Below are 21,362 nucleotides of genomic sequence, written 5' to 3' on the forward strand. Positions count from 1 at the left end.
CATTACTGGGAGTATTATTGCTGTGGAGCTCTGTTATACACTCAGACACATTACTGGGAGTATTTTTGCTGTGGAGCTCTGTTATACACTCAGACACATTACTGGGAGTATTATTGCTGTGGAGCTCTGTTATACACTCAGACACATTACTGGGAGTATTATTGCTGCGGAGCTCTATTAAACACTCAGACACATTACTGGGAGTATTATTGCTGTGGAGCTCTGTTATACACTCACACACATTACTGGGAGTATTATTGCTGTGGAGCTCTGTTATACACTCAGACACATTACTGGGAGTATTATTGCTGTGGAGCTCTGTTATACACTCAGACACATTACTGGGAGTATTATTGCTGTGGAGTTCTGTTATACACACATACACATTACTGGGAGTATTATTGCTGTGGAGTTCTGTTATACACTCAGACACATTACTGGGAGTATTCTTACTGTGGAGCTCTGTTATACACTCAGACACATTACTGGGAGTATTATTGCTGTGGAGCTCTGTTATACACTCAGACACATTACTGGGAGTATTTTTGCTGTGGAGCTCTGTTATACACTCAGACACATTACTGTGAGTATTATTGCTGTGGAGCTCTGTTATACACTCAGACACATTACTGGGAGTATTATTGCTGTGGAGCTCTGTTATACACTCAGACACATTACTGGGAGTATTATTGCTGTGGAGCTCTGTTATACACTCAGACACATTACTGGGAGTATTATTGCTGTGGAGCTCTGTTATACACTCAGACACATTACTGGGAGTATTATTGCTGCGGAGCTCTGTTAAACACTCAGACACATTACTGGGAGTATTATTGCTGTGGAGCTCTGTTATACACTCACACACATTACTGGGAGTATTATTGCTGTGGAGCTCTGTTATACACTCAGACACATTACTGGGAGTATTATTACTGTGGAGCTCTGTTATACACGCAGACACATTACTGGGAGTATTATTGCTGTGGAGCTCTGTTATACACTCAGACACATTACTGGGAGTATTATTGCTGCGGAGCTCTGTTAAACACTCAAACACATTACTGGGAGTATTATTGCTGTGGAGCTCTGTTATACACTCACACACATTACTGGGAGTATTATTGCTGTGGAGCTCTGTTATACACTCAGACACATTACTGGGAGTATTATTACTGTGGAGCTCTGTTATACACGCAGACACATTACTGGGAGTATTATTGCTGTGGAGCTCTGTTATACACTCAGACACATTACTGGGAGTATTATTGCTGTGGAGCTCTGTTATACACTCAGACACATTACTGGGAGTATTATTGCTGTGGAGCTCTGTTATACACTCAGACACATTACTGGGAGTATTATTGCTGTGGAGCTCTGATATACACGCAGACACATTACTGGGAGTATTATTGCTGTGGAGCTCTGTTATACACTCAGACACATTACTGGGAGTATTATTGCTGCGGAGCTCTATTAAACACTCAGACACATTACTGGGAGTATTATTGCTGTGGAGCTCTGTTATACACTCACACACATTACTGGGAGTATTATTGCTGTGGAGCTCTGTTATACACTCAGACACATTACTGGGAGTATTATTGCTGTGGAGCTCTGTTATACACTCAGACACATTACTGGGAGTATTATTGCTGTGGAGTTCTGTTATACACACATACACATTACTGGGAGTATTATTGCTGTGGAGTTCTGTTATACACTCAGACACATTACTGGGAGTATTCTTACTGTGGAGCTCTGTTATACACTCAGACACATTACTGGGAGTAATATTGCTGTGGGGCTCTGTTATACACTCAGGCACATTACTGGGAGTATTATTGCCGTGGAGCTCTGTTATACACTCAGACACATTACTGGGAGTATTATTGCTGTGGAACTCTGTTATACACTCAGCCACATTACTGGGAGTATTATTGCTGTGGAGCTCTGTCATACACTCAGACACATTACTGGGAGTATTACTGCTGTGGAGCTCTGTTATACACTCAGGCACATTACTGGAAGTATTAATGCTGTGGAGCTCTGTTATACACTCAGACACATTACTGGGAGTATTATAGCTGTGGAGCTCTGTTATACACTCAGACACATTACTGGGAGTATTATAGCTGTGGAGCTCTGTTATACACTCAGACACATTACTGGGAGTATTATTGCTGTGGAGCTCTGTTATACACTCAGACACATTACTGGGAGTATTATTACTGTGGAGCTCTGTTATACACTCAGACACATTACTGGGAGTATTATTGCTGTGGAGCTCTGTTATACACTCAGACACATTACTGGGAGTATTATTACTGTGGAGCTCTGTTATACACTCAGACACATTACTGGTAGTATTATTGCTGTGGGGCTCTGTTATACACTCAGACACATTACTGGGAGTATTATTACTGTGGGGCTCTGTCATACACTCAGACACATTACTGGGAGTATTATTGCTGTGGAGCTCTGTTATACACTGAGACACATTACTGGGAGTATTATTTCTGTGGAGCTCTGTTATACACTCAGACACATTACTGGGAGTATTATTGCTGTGGAGCTCTGTTATACACTCAGACACATTACTGGGAGTATTATTGCTGTGGAGCTTTGTTATACACTCAGACACATTACTGGGAGTATTATTGCTGTGGAGCTCTGTTATACACTCAGACACATTACTGGGAGTATTATTGCCGTGGAGCTCTGTTATACACTCAGACACATTACTGGGAGTATTATTGCTGTGGAGCTCTGTTATACACTCAGACACATTACTGGGAGTATTATTGCTGTGGGGCTCTGTTATACACTCAGACACATTACTGGGAGTATTATTGCTGTGGAGCTCTGTTATACACTCAGACACATTACTGGGAGTATTATTGCTGTGGAGCTCTGTTATACACTCAGACACATTACTGGGAGTATTATTGCTGTGGAGCTCTGTTATACACTCAGACACATTACTGGGATTATTATTGCCGTGGAGCTCTGAATAGACACACCAACAATATGGAGCTCCTAGAAAAGAGGGACAGAGGGATTTGGGCCCACAATAGGGACTGTCCTCCTATGCAGGGACATTTGGAAGGTATGGATTCCAGCATGGAGACTCGTTACCCTGAAATTGCCTGTTGTGTTCACTGAAACTATCAAATCAAAGCCTTTCCGTGCTTATAATTAGTGAGCTATATGTCATGGCACAATATCATGCCACCAGAGGATCATGGGAAAGGTTATTTTGCATGGAATGCCCTGTCTGTGCCTTTTCAGACAGCAGTGATGTTGTCAGAGTGTAATTTTACACGAGTCACACCAATAACAACTACTGTGAAATGCTGAATTTATTATCTATCCAGCGTGACAGCTCCGTTGTAATAAGTAATACATGTGAACAGTGTAACAATTAGAACAGATCTCAAACAATTCGTAAATCTGCCATTGAATAAACTGCGTTCCTGGGGCGAAATCAGTCAGTTTACTATCAGTAATACGTTTCACTAGTCTGGGATTATAGAGACATAATATAGAGGAAATTCTTCCATCATAGCGAGTTTATGGTAAATTCTCCGTGTTTCACGGTTTAGCGAATCTGCCCCGGTATGTCACATGACACAATATAGCATTATAGAAATGAGATTTAACCCTTTAACTGACAATGCGATCGGCTTATCATGTTCCTGGCATTGGGAGATAAATGATCAGAATGTTTATATCACATTCATAATACAAAGACTTATCCCAGATACATGCAATAAACACTGCGGCCAGCCACGGGAAAGTGGTTATGGTTTGTTATCGCTGTACAGGATGTTTTTGGAAGAATTCTGAGGATCCACGTCTTTATCAAACGGAGACTGACTCAGGAACTGTAAAACCTTATTCTCCATTCCAGCCACAAATGAGACTTCTTCTCTGCTTAGCACCCCAAAACCTCCAACTGGGAGAGAATACAATATACTGAGAGACAGAGAGAGACAGGCACAGAGACAGAGACAGAGAGAGACAGTCAGAAACAGAGAGATAGAAAGAGAGACAGAGACAAACAGGCAGAGACAGAGATATAGAAAGAGAGACAGAGAGAGACAGGCACAGAGACAGAGAGATAGAAAGAGAGACAGGCACAGAGACAGAGACAGACAGTTACAGAGAAAGAGAGAGAGAAAGAGAGGCAGGCACAGAGACAGAGAAATAGAAAGAGGGTCAGAGAGACAAAGAGATAGAAAGAGAGACAGTCACAGAGACAGAGAGAGACAGTCAGAGACAGAGAGAGACAGTCAAAGAGACTGAGAGAAAGTCACAGAGACTGAGAGTCACAGACAGATAGAAACAGAGACAGTCAGAGACTGAGAGAGACAGACAGAGACAGTCACAGAGACAGACAGTTACAGAGACAGAGAGAGACAGTCACAGAGACTGAGAAAGACAGTCACAGAGACAGACAGTTACAGAGACAGAGAGAGACAGTGTCCGGATCCTATCCTGACAAACAAGACTTTTTGTTCGGTTTATTCTGTTCCTTTAAACCCAAGTTCCTGCACTGATTAAGTTTGACCACTATTGGCCTCCCTTGCCTCTAGGTCTGAAAACTTACCTTATAATCCTTACCTGTCTGGACTAATTGAGCCACCTACAAAAGGCTACACCCAACTCACCACATGGCCTTTACATTGAAGATGATGCTCAAAAACACACTGAAACACATCAGATCCTGGCTCATGTGAACCAACCTTTGCTTCAATCCTGCTTCCTTCCAAACCTGCTCAATACCAGCCTGAACTACTCTTCAATCCTGCTTACTACCAACCCCGCTCAATACCAGCCTGAACTACTCTTCAATCCTGCTTACTACCAACCCTGCTCAATACCAGCCTGAACTACTCCCCAATCCTGCTTACTACCAACCCCGCTCAATACCAGCCTGAACTACTCCCCAATCCTGCTTACTACCAACCGTGCTCAATACCAGCCTGAACTACTCTTCAATCCTGCTTACTACCAACCCCGCTCAATACCAGCCTGAACTACTCCTCAATCCTACTTACTACCCACCCCGCTCAATACCAGCCTGAACTACTCCCCAATCCTGCTTACAACCAACCCCGCTCAATACCAGCCTGAACTACTCCTAAATCCTGCTTACTACCAACCCCGCTCAATACCAGCCTGAACTACTCTTCAATCCTGCTTACTACCAACCCCGCTCAATACCAGCCTGAACTACTCCTCAATCCTGCTTACTACCAACCCCGCTCAATACCAGCCTGAACTACTCTTCAATCCTGCTTACTACCAACCCTGCTCAATACCAGCCTGAACTACTCCTCAATCCTGCTTACTACCAACCCCGCTCAATACCAGCCTGAATTACTACCAACCCCGCTCAATACCAGCCTGAACTACTCCTCAATCCTGCTTACTACCAACCCCGCTCAATACCAGCCTGAACTACTCTTCAATCCTGCTTACTACCAACCCCGCTCAATACCAGCCTGAACTACTCCCCAATCCTACTTACTACCAACCCCACTCAATACCAGCCTAAACTGCTCCCCAACCCTGCTTCCTTCCAAACCTGCTCAATACCAGCCTGAACTACTCTTCAATCCTGCTTACTTCCAACCATGCTCAATACCAGCCTGAACTACTCCTCAATCCTGCTTACTTCCAACCATGCTCAATACCAGCCTGAACTTCTCCCCAATCCTGCTTACTACCAGCCGTGCTCAAAACCAGCCTGAACTACTCCCCAATCCTGCTTACTTCCAACCCTGCTCAATACCAGTCTGAACTACTCCTCAATCCTGCTGACTACCAACCCTGCTCAATACCAGCCTGAACTACTCCTCAATCCTGCTTACTACCAACCCTGCTCAATACTAGCCTGAACTACTATTCAATATTGCTTACTACCAACCCCGCTCAATACCAGCCTGAACTACTCCCCAATCCTGCTTACTTCCAACCATGCTCAATAGCAGCCTGAACTTCTCCCCAATCCTGCTTACTACCAACCATGCTCAATACCAGCCCAAACTACTCCTCAATCCTGCTTACTACCAACCCCGCTCAATACCAGCCTGAACTACTCCTCAATCCTGCTTACTACCAGCCCCGCTCAATACCAGCCTGAACTACTCCTCAATCCTGCTTACTACCAACCCTGCTCAATACCAGCCTGAACTACTCTTCAATCCTGCTTACTACCAACCCTGCTCAATACCAGCCTGAACTACTCTTCAATCCTGCTTACTACCAACCCCGCTCAATACCAGCCTGAACTACTCCCCAATCCTACTTACTACCAACCCCGCTCAATACCAGCCTAAACTGCTCCCCAACCCTGCTTCCTTCCAAACCTGCTCAATACCAGCCTGAACTACTCTTCAATCCTGCTTACTTCCAACCATGCTCAATACCAGCCTGAACTTCTCCCCAATCCTGCTTACTACCAGCCGTGCTCAAAACCAGCCTGAACTACTCCCCAATCCTGCTTACTTCCAACCATGCTCAATATCAGCCTGAACTTCTCCCCAATCCTGCTGTGACGAAACCAATCTCGCCACATTGTATTGGAGGAGCCTGGTTGCCCGCCTGCTGCCTTTGGACTATGGGCCAGACTGTAAAAACTTATTTGCCCTGCAGAAAGGCTTCTTCGTGCCTTTTCTGCCGGGGTGTTCGGTAGATTGTATCTACCGAACAAACTACCGATTGCCAGGCCACCCGGGAGCTGGAGTGTGCCCTCAATTTACCTCCGTGAAGCTGCGGTTAACCGCAGCTTAATTGACTAATCCAGGGTGGTCTTTGTTCGTCGACCGAACACGTGGCGGCGGCCATTTTACAAGTACCGTACGGCCAGCGGTGTTCGGCACCTAACTTATGGGACTATAAACGGACACTTATTTGCACGAACACCGCTGAGCCGTCCGTCTCCTGGTTCCTGTTCGGGGGGGATGTAGCCGAACAGCCGTTCATTCGGTATTCTTATGTGAACTGTGGTAACCCAGATAGCTTGCCATGGAGCCTATTCGTGTGATTAAAGACTTTGGCTCCATGGCGATTAAACTGTATTCGTGTAGTCTGGGTGCCATTCACCTAATAATGTGCACCCAGACCTGAGCTATCTGGGGATATGTAACATGCCCATATTTAATGTGTAACAAGTGACTGTATATATTTTAAAGTATATTCTGTATTTAAGTCCCCACATGTGTAATGGAGGTTTGTCTTTGTCCTAGGAGATAATTGGATTACCTCTCCAATTATCTCCAGGAAACCAGGATGCATTGTGGGGATGTTTTTTCTCTGTTTGTCCTAAAATGCTAAGTGTCTGTCTGCTGTTTCAGTCTTCCATCTGGTCCCCTAGGGGAGTGTCCACCAGGTGGGAGACCTGCATAAATACAGGGGCAGGTAGCCCTCAATAAACAGACCACTGCTTTTCCCCCTCAACACGGAGCCTTGTCTCGTTCTTGGGGGGATTCACTGTATGCTGTTGGAGATTGATTGCTAAGGAGTGTAAGCTGATGTCTGCTTTTCCTATTCATCTGCTAGCAGCTATTCGTGAGGTTCCAGCTGGAGTGCTACCTTATTCACCTATATCCAGTTCGTGAGTTTTGATGTTCTGCAGTAGCTGTGCCTGTTTGGAAAAGGGGATTATCGCCTAAACCGATTTATTCCCTTTTATGCTGAAACGGTCCGTAACACCTGCTTACTACCAACCGTGCTCAAAACCAGCCTGAACTACTCCCCAATCCTGCTTACTTCCAACCATGCTCAATACCAGCCTGAACTTCTCCCCAATCCTGCTTACTACCAACCGTGCTCAATACCAGCCTGAACTACTCCTCAATCCTGCTTACTACCAACCCTGCTCAATACCAGTCTGAACTACTCCTCAATCCTGCTTACTACCAACCCTGCTCAACAACAGTCTGAACTACTCCTCAATCCTGCTTCCTACCAACCCTGCTCAATGCCAGCCCAAACTACTCCTCAATCCTGCTTACTACCAACCCTGCTCAATACCAGCCTGAGCTACTCCTCAATCCTGCTTACTACCAACCCTGCTCAACAACAGCCTGAACTACTCCTCAATCCTGCTTACTACCAACCCTGCTCAATGCCAGCCCAAACTACTCCTCAATCCTGCTGACTACCAACCCTGCTCAATACCAGCCCAAACTACTCCTCAATCCTGCTTACTACCAACCCTGCTCAATACCAGCCTGAACTACTATTCAATACTGCTTACTACCAACCCCGCTCAATACCAGCCTGAACTACTCCCCAATCCTGCTTACTTCCAACCATGCTCAATAGCAGCCTGAACTTCTCCCCAATCCTGCTTACTACCAACCGAGCTCAATACCAGCCCAAACTACTCCTTAATCCTGCTTACTACCAAACCTGCTCAATACCAGCCTGAACTACTATTCAATCCTGCTGACTACCAACCCTGCTCAATACCAGCCTGAGCTACTCCTCAATCCTGCTTACTACCAACCCTGCTCAACAACAGCCTGAACTACTCCTCAATCCTGCTTACTACCAACCCTGCTCAATACCAGCCCAAACTACTCCTTAATCCTGCTTACTACCAAACCTGCTCAATACCAGCCCAAACTACTCCTCAATCCTGCTTACTACCAACCCTGCTCAATACCAGCCTGAACTACTCCTAAATCCTGCTTGATCAATACTTACTCTCTCTCTCTCTCTCTCTCTCTCTCTCTCTCTCTCTCTCTCTCCAAATAAAGTACCTGAAGTCAACCCTGGCATAAGTTTCCACTCTGACCTGCTCAGAATCATGACAGACAGTCACATAGACAGAAATAGCTGGACATAGAGAAAGTCACATATAGAGACATACAAAGAGTGAGACAGTTATATAGACAGAGACATAGAAAGAGGAGACCAAAGAGAGAGCACTCAGTCCAGAAATTCACGGTACAGATGATAATGATAATTAAAGAGACACTACGGACGTTAATACGTTTCCCAGACATGCTGTGTTTTCATTGCTCAAAGTTGGCGCCCCCTGTGACACAGTTCTATGTACCCATCTTGACAGTGATAATAAAACTTGTCTGCTGCTCTGGAACCTGGTGATCATGGTAAAATCATGGTGTTTGCAGATTAACCGGGCATTTACCAAGTCTGCCAGCCTCACCTCAAACTCACCGTAACCTACACTCTAACCTCACCGTAACCTACACTCTAACCTCACCGTAACCTATGCTCTAACCTCACTGTAATCTACACTCTAACCTCACCGTAATGTACACTCTAACCTCACCGTAACCTACACTCTAACCTCACCATAACCTACAATCTAACCTCACCGTAACCTACCCTCTAACCTCACCGTAACCTACACTCTAACCTCACCGTAACCTACACTCTAACCTCACCGTAACCTACGCTCTAACCTCACCGTAACCTACGCTCTAACTTCACCGTAACCTACGCTCTAACTTCACCGTAACCTACGCTCTAACTTCACCGTAACCTACGCTCTAACTTCACTGTAACCTACGCTCTAACCTCACCGTAACCTACACTCTAACCTCACCGTAACCTACACTCTAACCTCACCGTAACCTACACTCTAACCTCACCGTAACCTATGCTCTAACCTCACTGTAATCTACACTCTAACCTCACCGTAATCTACACTCTAACCTCACCGTAACCTACACTCTAACCTCACCGTAACCTACAATCTAACCTCACCGTAACCTACCCTCTAACCTCACCGTAACCTACACTCTAACCTCACCGTAACCTACACTCTAACCTCACCGTAACCTACGCTCTAACCTCACCGTAACCTACGCTCTAACTTCACCGTAACCTACACTCTAACTTCACCGTAACCTACGCTCTAACTTCACCGTAACCTACGCTCTAACTTCACTGTAACCTACGCTCTAACCTCACCGTAACCTACACTCTAACTTCACCGTAACCTACACTCTAACCTTACCGTAACCTACACTCTAACCTCACCATAACCTACACTCTAACTTCACCGTAACCTACGCTCTAACCTCACTGTAACCTACGCTCTAACCTCACCGTAACCTACGCTCTAACCTCACCGTAACCTACGCTCTAACTTCACCATAACCTACGCTCTAATCTTACCGTAACCTACACTCTAACCTTACCGTAACCTACACTCTAACCTCACCGTAATCTACACTCTAACCTCACGTAACCTACACTCTTACCTCACCGTAACCTACGCTCTAACCTCACCATAACCTACACTCTAACCTCACCGTAACCTACGCTCTAACTTCACCGTAACCTACGCTCTAACTTCACCGTAACCTACACTCTAACTTCACCGTAACCTACGCTCTAACCTCACCGTAACCTACACTCTAACCTCACCGTAACCTACGCTCTAACTTCACCGTAACCTACACTCTAACCTCACCGTAACCTATGCTCTAACCTCACCGTAACCTACACTCTAACCTCACCGTAACCTACACTCTAACCTCACCGCAACCTACGCTCTAACCTCACCGTAACCTATGCTCTAACCTCACCGTAACCTATGCTCTAACCTCACCGTAACCTACACTCTAACCTCACCGTAACCTATGCTCTAACCTCACCGTAACCTATGCTCTAACCTTAATGTAACCCACACTCTAACCTCACCGTAACCTACACTCTAACCTCACCGTAACCTACGCTCTAACCTCACCGTAACCTATGCTCTAACCTCACCGTAACCTACGCTCTAACCTCACCGTAACCTATGCTCTAACTTCACCGTAACCTACACTCTAACCTCACCGTAACCTACACTCTAACCTCACCGTAACCTATGCTCTAACCTCACTGTAATCTACACTCTAACCTCACCGTAATCTACACTCTAACCTACACTCTAACCTCACCATAACCTACAATCTAACCTCACCGTAACCTACCCTCTAACCTCACCGTAACCTACACTCTAACCTCACCGTAACCTACACTCTAACCTCACCGTAACCTACGCTCTAACCTCACCGTAACCTACGCTCTAACTTCACCGTAACCTACGCTCTAACTTCACCGTAACCTACGCTCTAACTTCACCGTAACCTACGCTCTAACTTCACTGTAACCTACGCTCTAACCTCACCGTAACCTACACTCTAACCTCACCGTAACCTACACTCTAACCTCACCGTAACCTACACTCTAACCTCACCGTAACCTATGCTCTAACCTCACTGTAATCTACACTCTAACCTCACCGTAATCTACACTCTAACCTCACCGTAACCTACACTCTAACCTCACCGTAACCTACAATCTAACCTCACCGTAACCTACCCTCTAACCTCACCGTAACCTACACTCTAACCTCACCGTAACCTACACTCTAACCTCACCGTAACCTACGCTCTAACCTCACCGTAACCTACGCTCTAACTTCACCGTAACCTACGCTCTAACTTCACCGTAACCTACGCTCTAACTTCACCGTAACCTACGCTCTAACTTCACTGTAACCTACGCTCTAACCTCACCGTAACCTACACTCTAACTTCACCGTAACCTACACTCTAACCTTACCGTAACCTACACTCTAACCTCACCATAACCTACACTCTAACTTCACCGTAACCTACGCTCTAACCTCACTGTAACCTACGCTCTAACCTCACCGTAACCTACGCTCTAACCTCACCGTAACCTACGCTCTAACTTCACCATAACCTACGCTCTAATCTTACCGTAACCTACACTCTAACCTTACCGTAACCTACACTCTAACCTCACCGTAATCTACACTCTAACCTCACGTAACCTACACTCTTACCTCACCGTAACCTACGCTCTAACCTCACCATAACCTACACTCTAACCTCACCGTAACCTACGCTCTAACTTCACCGTAACCTACGCTCTAACTTCACCGTAACCTACACTCTAACTTCACCGTAACCTACGCTCTAACCTCACCGTAACCTACACTCTAACCTCACCGTAACCTACGCTCTAACTTCACCGTAACCTACACTCTAACCTCACCGTAACCTATGCTCTAACCTCACCGTAACCTACACTCTAACCTCACCGTAACCTACACTCTAACCTCACCGCAACCTACGCTCTAACCTCACCGTAACCTATGCTCTAACCTCACCGTAACCTATGCTCTAACCTCACCGTAACCTACACTCTAACCTCACCGTAACCTATGCTCTAACCTCACCGTAACCTATGCTCTAACCTTAATGTAACCCACACTCTAACCTCACCGTAACCTACACTCTAACCTCACCGTAACCTACGCTCTAACCTCACCGTAACCTATGCTCTAACCTCACCGTAACCTACGCTCTAACCTCACCGTAACCTATGCTCTAACTTCACCGTAACCTACACTCTAACCTCACCGTAACCTACACTCTAACCTTACCGTAACCTACACTCTAACCTCACCGTAACCTACACTCTAACCTCACCGTAATCTACGCTCTAACCTCACCGTAATCTACGCTCTAACCTCAATGTAACCTACGCTCTAACCTCACCATAACCTACGCTCTAACCTCGCCGTAACCTACGCTCTAGCCTCACCGTAACCTACGCTCTAACCTCACCGTAACCTACGCTCTAACCTCAATGTAACCTACGCTCTAACCTCACCTTAACCTACGCTCTAACCTCACCATAGAATTCCCTGCTGTCACCCTGATCTGCCCCCTGTAGCAGCAGTGATTGTATGAACGCAGTGACGTTACTGTCTCACTACAGTAATGTTTTAGATAATGTGTGAGTCGCTGGAAACGTTTGTCTTGGGCCCAATTCGCTCACCATGTGTTTAATGTAATAATGTCACTACACTTACCGGGACAAATCGGGACGCATGCCGAGCAATCAGCCTGGAGTTTCTGATCTGAACAGAACTTTATACAGTCTAGCACAGGAACATTACACACTGTAACACACAGCATGCCACCATTTATAAACATAGACATATAGCATGCCGCCATTTATAAACACACATATAGCTTCAGGTGTTGGACAAGATATGCCCATCCCTGACGCAAAAGCGGACTGTGTGGATAATTAGGGCATAACCTGAATCAGATACAATGTATTAACTAATATGGATAACATTCCATTCCAAAACTGGAGCCAAACCTCAGTTGTCCGTACACCCCCCCGTTCGTTTACTCTGTGTGGTCCCCTGTTAACACTTCACAATCACCGACCACCCCTGGCTGTTAACCACAAATTGATCATTAGTGCAAGTGTTTTTCCTGTGTGGGCACTGTTCGTATAACCGAACACATGTGCTCCAAGAATTGGCAGCCATTTTGTCTCACATGGTTGTCAACGTCCTGGAACTATATCTCGAATACGCGACCCTGCGAACACTCAGGAAACTAGTACCTAGTTCCCAAACAGTTATCAAAACGGCGTTCGGGAGGCATGAAAAACTGGACATGGAGCATTCACTCCCTAATAGCCAGGGGGAGCATTCATCGGTGTTCGTGTGAGAACCCCCGGAAGATGACCGGTCGTTGCCTTGTTTTCTATGGAACTGTTTTGAGGCATCACCTCGTGACCGACCGGTCAAAACTTCATTTGAATGGAGTTTCCAAACCACCGAAGGGATCTGAGCTCTGTTTCGGCAAAGTGGGCGCTCAGACCCAAGCTATTCGGTGATAGGACTTTTGTGGGGTTCCTATGGTATTAAAATTTATTTTTATGGAAAACTGTAACATTGTGCATGTTTTCTGTATCTAAGAGATAATTGAGTTATAGCTTTCTCACTCAATTATCTCTCAGAAACAGAGACTCTTGGGAGGAAAACCCTTGATTTTCATGTGGAGACCCCATGCTAGGGGTCAGTGTATAAAAACAGCGTGTGGCCAAATTACACTCGGTTGACTCCCAGAACGATGTGTTGTCTAGTTGCTGGGGGGAAAGGGTCTTGGATTACTACAGCGCTCCTTTTAGCTTTGAGGAAGGAATAGCGGAGATACCTATGTGCGGTATTGGAGCTCCGCTACAAAAACCCTTTATTTACTTAGTTTGTCCCAGCTGTGTCCTGGCTCTGCCTACTCCGACGTCCCACGATGAGCGGGTGCTAATGTGCATGCGCGGCAAAGGTCACACGCGCATTAGATCTCCCCATAGTAAAGTATATAGTGCTTTCCTATGGGCACAAATCTGACGCTAGAGACTCTCATGCAGAGCGTCAGATACCGGACCAAAGGTCTGTTTCAATCCACGAAGCCCTCTAGTGGCGGTCTGGTAGACATTCTGGTAGACGGCCACTGAAGGCAGACTTCGTACTGCAATGTAAACATTGGGATTTCTCTGGTAATATTTTACATTGCAGCACAAGGGACACTGCACCCAGACCACCTCAATGAGCTGAAATGGTGTGGGTGCCTATAGTCTCCGTTTATTAACAGAGGAACCAATTGGCCAAAGAATATGAGTTGTTATAGGATCATAGCCGTTCTTCTTGAGGAGATTTATATTTTCAGTCTGATACGTTCAGAATTTACTTTGTTTAAAGAGTCAGCTCAGTTACAATGTAACTCGAGTAATTGGTTATTAAAACACATTCTTCACTTTTGAATTCAGGCTGTAATTTAAAAGATTAAAGGGGCACTATAGTCACCAGGACAACTACAACTTATTGTACATTATACAGCTTATTGTATAGTATACAGCTTATTTTGTACAGTACCCAGCTTATTGTACACTATACAGCTTATTGTATAGTAAAAAAAGCTTATTTTGTACAGTACACAGCTTATTGTACATTATACAGCTTATTGTATAGTAAAAAAAGCTTATTTTGTACAGTACACAGCTTATTGTACATTGTACAGCTTATTGTACATTATACAGCTTATTGTATAGTATACAGCTTATTTTGTACAGTACACAGCTTATTGTACATTATACAGCTTATTGTATAGTAAAAAAAAGCTTATTTTGTACAGTACACAGCTTATTGTACATTGTACAGCTTATTGTATCGGAAATAGCTTATTTTGTACAGTATACAGCTTATTGTACTTTATACAGCTTATTGTATAGTATACAGTTTATTGTACAGTATACGGCTTATTGTACATTATATGGCTTATTGTATAGTATACAGCTTATTGTACATTGTACAGCTTATTGTATAGGAAATAGCTTATTGTACTTTATACAGCTTATTGTGTAGTATACCGCTTATTGTACAGTATACGGCTTATTGTACATTATACGGCTTATTGTATAGTATACAGCTTATTGTACATTATACAGCTTAATGTATAGTATACTGCTTATTGTACATTATACAGCTTATTGTATAGTATACAGCTTATTGTAAAGTATACAGCTTATTGTATTTGTTCTGGTGAGTAGAATTATTATTCCCTTCAGGCTTTTTGCAGTAAGCATTGTCTTTTCAGAGAAAATGCAGTGTTTACATTACAGCCTAGGAATACCTCCACTGGCTACTCCTCAGATGCCTGCTAGAGGTGCTTCCTGGGGCAGTGCTGCACAGTGTGACTGACATTCAGTGTCTCCACCCTCTGCATGGAGAAACTGAACTTTCCTCATAGAGATGCATTGATTCAATGTATCTCTATGAGGAGATGCTGATTGGCCAGAGCTGTGTTTGACTTGTGCTGGCTCTGCCCCTCATCTGCCTCCTTGACAATCTCAGCCAATCCTATGGGGAAGCATTGTGATTGGCTCAGAGAATCACTTCAGGTCAGAGGCAGACAGGGCAGCACAAGGAGCTGTAGAATTGAATACATGTAAGATTTTTCTATATTTAGGAGGGGGAAAGAGGAGGCCAGGGTGCCTAGATTGTGTTTTTAGCACAATAGGGTCAGGAACACATGCTTGTGTTAGATTTAATACATGTTTGTGTTCCTTTAATGTGAGCTCTGTGAGATTGCCTCGGACAGGATAGAATCCTAGAACAGTTGGTTCCTCAGTTAATAATTTCACCTTTTTCATTTTATTTTTGTACATTAATTGGATGTCTTGTGTGTTACGTGGCGTTATACTTTAATAATAAAGACTTAAAAATGATTTAAATTGAAAGTCGTTGGATTACCAAGAGGGATGATATTTGATTGGTCGTAATTTCTGCGGTTTTAGAACGTTTTCCATATTCGATAACACAGAAAATAACCATAGAGTTAAAATGTCAATAATCAGAAATTCACATTTAAAGTCACAAAAGAGGAAAGATTCTTCGTCTGCCGTATTTCCAATTCCCACATTAGTAAATAATGTTATTCTCTCCACGATTATTGCACAGCATCAATCAATCACATTACAATGAAGGGACACGGTATCAGATTCCAGGTTCTGCCTTGGGCGCAGCTAGATTTAGTTTATATTAAGAGAAGTCTACAAACAGACTAAAAGATCCTCTATGGGTCTTACCTACTCCGACAGACGTGGTTATGGAGCCAGTGCAGTCACAAGACACTTTGTCCGTGGGTTTCGTGGGCACGGTGCATGCACTGCCGCTCATCCCATCAGCACAAACTGTATGAACAGATCAATAATCAATATTTATGGGGGTTTTAGTAGTGGAGAGGGGGTGTTAGTAGTGGGGAGAGGGTGTTAGTGGTGGGAGAGGGGGTGTAAGTGGTGGGAGAGTGAAGTTAGTAGTGGAGAGGGGGTGTAAGCTGTGGGAGAGGGGGTGTTAGTAGTGTGGAAGGCGGTTAGTGATGGGGAGTAGAGTTAGTGATGGGGGTTTAATAATGGAGAGGGGGTGTTAGTGATGGGAGAGGCGGTGTTAGAATTGGGGTGTGGGTGATAGTGGTAGAGAGGGGGTTATTGGTGGGAGAAGGGATATTGGTGATGGAGAGGGGGTGTTAGTGATGGGGAGGAGGGTTAGTGATGGGGAGGAGGGTTAGTGTTGGGAGAGGCGATGTTAGTGATGGAGAGTGTGTGTCAGTGGTGGAGAGTTGGTGTTAGTGATGGGGAAGGGGGGATAGTGGTGGAAGAGGCGATGTTAGTAATGGAGAGAGGGGTTAGTGGTGGGAGAGGGGGGTTAGTGGTGGGAGAGGCGATGTTAGTGATGGAGAGGGGGGTTAGTGATGGAGAGGGGGTTAGTGATCGAGAGGCGGGTTAGTGTTGGGAGAGGCGATGTTAGTGATGGAGAGTGGGTGTCAGTGATGGAGAGTTGGTGTTAGTGATGGGGAAGGGGGGTTAGTGGTGGAAGAGGCGATGTTAGTGATGGAGAGGGGGTTAGTGATGGGAGAGGCGATGTTAGTAATGGAGAGGGGGTTAGTGATGGAGAGGGGGGTTAGTGGTGGGGAGACTAAGCATTAATACTGAAGGGTTTTTAAAGAAACATTCCAAGCACCATAACCACTACGGTTAATTGCACTGCAGGGCATAGCTCAGAGGAGCTAACAGAAGTTTCTGTTTAGAAACATTGGTCTCTCCTATGTTACTACTTACAATAGGGAGCGGCAGGGCACCCCTGGCACCGTAACAACTACAATACACTGTAGTGGTTATAGTGCTTGGAGTAATACTGGTAATAGTTCAGTATGCGTCAGTTGTTATGAAAGATAGCTGTTTCTCACTATTTGCTTTGTAAGCTGTTACACCACTGATGGATTGCAGCGCCGCACTGCTGGTGACCAAATAGAACTGCGTCCCGTTTCTTAAAATCATGAAGCACCAGGTTTTTTGGCGCAAGCAGGTTGCTTTAGCGCTGCTGAGGTCTTTCTCAGACGGTAACAAGGTAGAGAGATCACCAGGTAAGCCGCGGTCTGCCGTTTCATCAAACCATTCCGTGTCTGGGGAGACAAGAACAGCCGCTATTATCATTATTTAATTATCTATATAGCGCCAGCAGGTTCAGTAGCGCTGTATCATGGGGCTAATCTCTTAATACTCTATCAGGGCTGTTTACTAAAGCGAGAATTCAGAGTGAATTTAAGGCCAAAATAGCCGAACATTAGCTATTTTAACCTTAAATTTGAAATTCACGTTGAATTCAATTCAATAAATAACAAACACTCACACTCAGCGTAGAACTAAAACACACTTACACTCAGCGTAGAACTAACACACACTCACACTCAGCGTAGTACTAACACACACTCACACTCAGCGTAGAACTAACACACACTCACACTCAGCGTAGTATTAACACACACTCACACTCAGCGTAGTGCTAACACACACTCACACTCAGCGTAGTGCTAACACACACTCACATTCAGCGTAGTACTAACACACACTCACACTCAGCGTAGTACTAACACACACTCACACTCAGCGTAGTGCTAACACACACTCACATTCAGCGTAGTACTAACACACACTTACACTCAGCGTAGTACTAACACACACTCACACTCAGCGAAGTACTAACACACACTCACACTCAGCGTAGTACTAACACACACTCACGCTCAGCGTAGTACTAACACACATTCACGCTCAGCGTAGTACTAATACACACTCACACTCAGCGTAGTACTAACACACACTCACACTCAGCGTATTACTAACACACACTCACACTCAGCGTAGTACTAACACACACTCACACTCAGCGTAGTACTAACACACACTCACACTCAGCGTAGTGCTAACACACACTCACACTCAGCGTAGTGCTAACACACACTCACACTCAGCGTAGTGCTAACACACACTCACACTCAGCGTAGTGCTAACACACACTCACACTCAGCGTAGTGCTAGCACACACTCACACTCAGCGTAGTACTAACACACACTCACACTCAGCGTAGTACTAACACACACTCACACTCAGCGTAGTACTAACACACACTCACACTCAGCATAGTGCTAACACACACTCACACTCAGCGTAGTGCTAACACACACTCACACTCAGCGTAGTACTAACACACACTCACACTCAGCGTAGTACTAACACACACTCACACTCAGCGTAGTACCCGTTTAATAAATGACACACACTCACCCTCACTGCATTTGCAGATGAAGGGCCTTTTCTCGTTGCAATTTGCGTCATTTAGAATTTGCGCCTCTGTGTTAATTTTCACGCAGTCTTTTAACCCTCCGTCCGCCATGTCATCTCTCAGAGATCTAAACACAGATATATTGACTGATTATCAATGAAAGATCAGCTGGGACTCTTTAACCCTTTAACATAGCTCACACCGCGCCTCCTCAAACACCTCACTCATCCGACCAAACAGCAGCGCCTTGGGCACGACGCCAGGATTCGCTCCTAATTACCTGCGTGATCTTTGATTGGTTTCATGAGTATTCCGACCACAGAATAGTGAATGGTGGCCTCCGCCACGGAGCAAGGGTGATAATTCCCACACAATCGCTAATATCGACAGAGGGATTTGGATAAACGGAGGGACTGGGCATTTCATTAATGAAAGGGACAATAAAGCACTCTGTAGTGGTTATGGTGCCAGCAGTGCCCTGGCCCCCCGCACCCCCCCCCCCACTGTAATTAGCCAAATTGTGATTTATCCTTTGACCTTGTTTGACTTTTCTAGCCTAGATTACTATGTAAATAGCGTGATATATTACTATGTAAATAGCGTGATATATTACTATGTAAATAACGTGATATATTACTATGTAAATAGCGTGATATATTACTATGTAAATAGCGTGATATATTACTATGTAAATAACGTGATATATTACTATGTAAATAGCGTGATATATTACTATGTAAATAGCATGTGATATATTACTATGTAAATAACGTGATATATTACTATGTAAATAGCGTGATATATTACTATGTAAATAGCGTGATATATTACTATGTAAATAGCGTGATATATTACTATGTAAATAGCGTGATATATTACTATGTAAATAGCATGTGATATATTACTATGTAAATAACGTGATATATTACTATGTAAATAGCGTGATATATTACTATGTAAATAGCGTGATATATTACTATGTAAATAGCGTGATATATTACTATGTAAATAGCGTGATATATTACTATGTAAATAGCGTGATATATTACTATGTAAATAGCATGTGATATATTACTATGTAAATAACGTGATATATTACTATGTAAATAGCGTGATATATTACTATGTAAATAGCGTGATATATTACTATGTAAATAACGTGATATATTACTATGTAAATAGCGTGATATATTACTATGTAAATAGCATGTGATATATTACTATGTAAATAACGTGATATATTACTATGTAAATAGCGTGATATATTACTATGTAAATAGCGTGATATATTACTATGTAAATAGCGTGATATATTACTATGTAAATAGCGTGATATATTACTATGTAAATAACGTGATATATTACTATGTAAATAGCGTGATATATTACTATGTAAATAGCGTGATATATTACTATGTAAATAGCGTGATATATTACTATGTAAATAGCGTGATATATTACTATGTAAATAACGTGATATATTACTATGTAAATAGCGTGATATATTACTATGTAAATAGCATGTGATATATTACTATGTAAATAACGTGATATATTACTATGTAAATAGCGTGATATATTACTATGTAAATAGCATGTGATATATTACTATGTAAATAACGTGATATATTACTATGTAAATAGCGTGATATATTACTATGTAAATAGCGTGATATATTACTATGTAAATAGCGTGATATATTACTATGTAAATAGCGTGATATATTACTATGTAAATAACGTGATATATTACTATGTAAATAGCGTGATATATTACTATGTAAATAGCGTGATATATTACTATGTAAATAGCGTGATATATTACTATGTAAATAACGTGATATATTACTATGTAAATAGCGTGATATATTACTATGTAAATAACGTGATATATTACTATGTAAATAGCGTGATATATTACTATGTAAATAACGTGATATATTACTATGTAAATAGCGTGATATATTACTATGTAAATAACGTGATATATTACTATGTAAATAACGTGATATATTACTATGTAAATAACGTGATATATTACTATGTAAATAGCGTGATATATTACTATGTAAATAACGTGATATATTACTATGTAAATAACGTGATATATTACTATGTAAATAACGTGATATATTACTATGTAAATAGCGTGATATATTACTATGTAAATAACGTGATATATTACTATGTAAATAGCGTGATATATTACTATGTAAATAACGTGATATATTACTATGTAAATAACGTGATATATTACTATGTAAATAACGTGATATATTACTATGTAAATAACATGTGACATATTACTATGTAAATAGCGTGATATATTACTATGTAAATAACGTGATATATTACTATGTAAATAACGTGATATAT

At 43.1% G+C, this 21,362-nt stretch overlaps 1 protein-coding gene across 1 annotated transcript in view; it reads right to left on the reverse strand.

Moving 5' to 3' along the window:
• Nucleotides 1-3,800: 3,800 nt before the first annotated feature.
• Nucleotides 3,801-21,362, reverse strand: part of LOC134573739 (uncharacterized) — a 49,927-nt gene continuing 32,365 nt past the window's right edge. The window contains exons 15-19 of the mRNA XM_063433516.1: nucleotides 18,989-19,113; nucleotides 17,610-17,825; nucleotides 16,453-16,557; nucleotides 12,881-12,970; nucleotides 3,801-3,955 (exon numbers count right to left, since the gene is read on the reverse strand). Of these exons, the coding sequence (XP_063289586.1) occupies nucleotides 3,801-3,955; nucleotides 12,881-12,970; nucleotides 16,453-16,557; nucleotides 17,610-17,825; nucleotides 18,989-19,113 (691 nt within the window). The remainder of the gene's footprint in view (nucleotides 3,956-12,880; nucleotides 12,971-16,452; nucleotides 16,558-17,609; nucleotides 17,826-18,988; nucleotides 19,114-21,362) is intronic.

This window comes from Pelobates fuscus, chromosome 9, assembly GCF_036172605.1.
Source record: "Pelobates fuscus isolate aPelFus1 chromosome 9, aPelFus1.pri, whole genome shotgun sequence".
Classification (NCBI taxonomy): domain Eukaryota; kingdom Metazoa; phylum Chordata; class Amphibia; order Anura; family Pelobatidae; genus Pelobates; species Pelobates fuscus.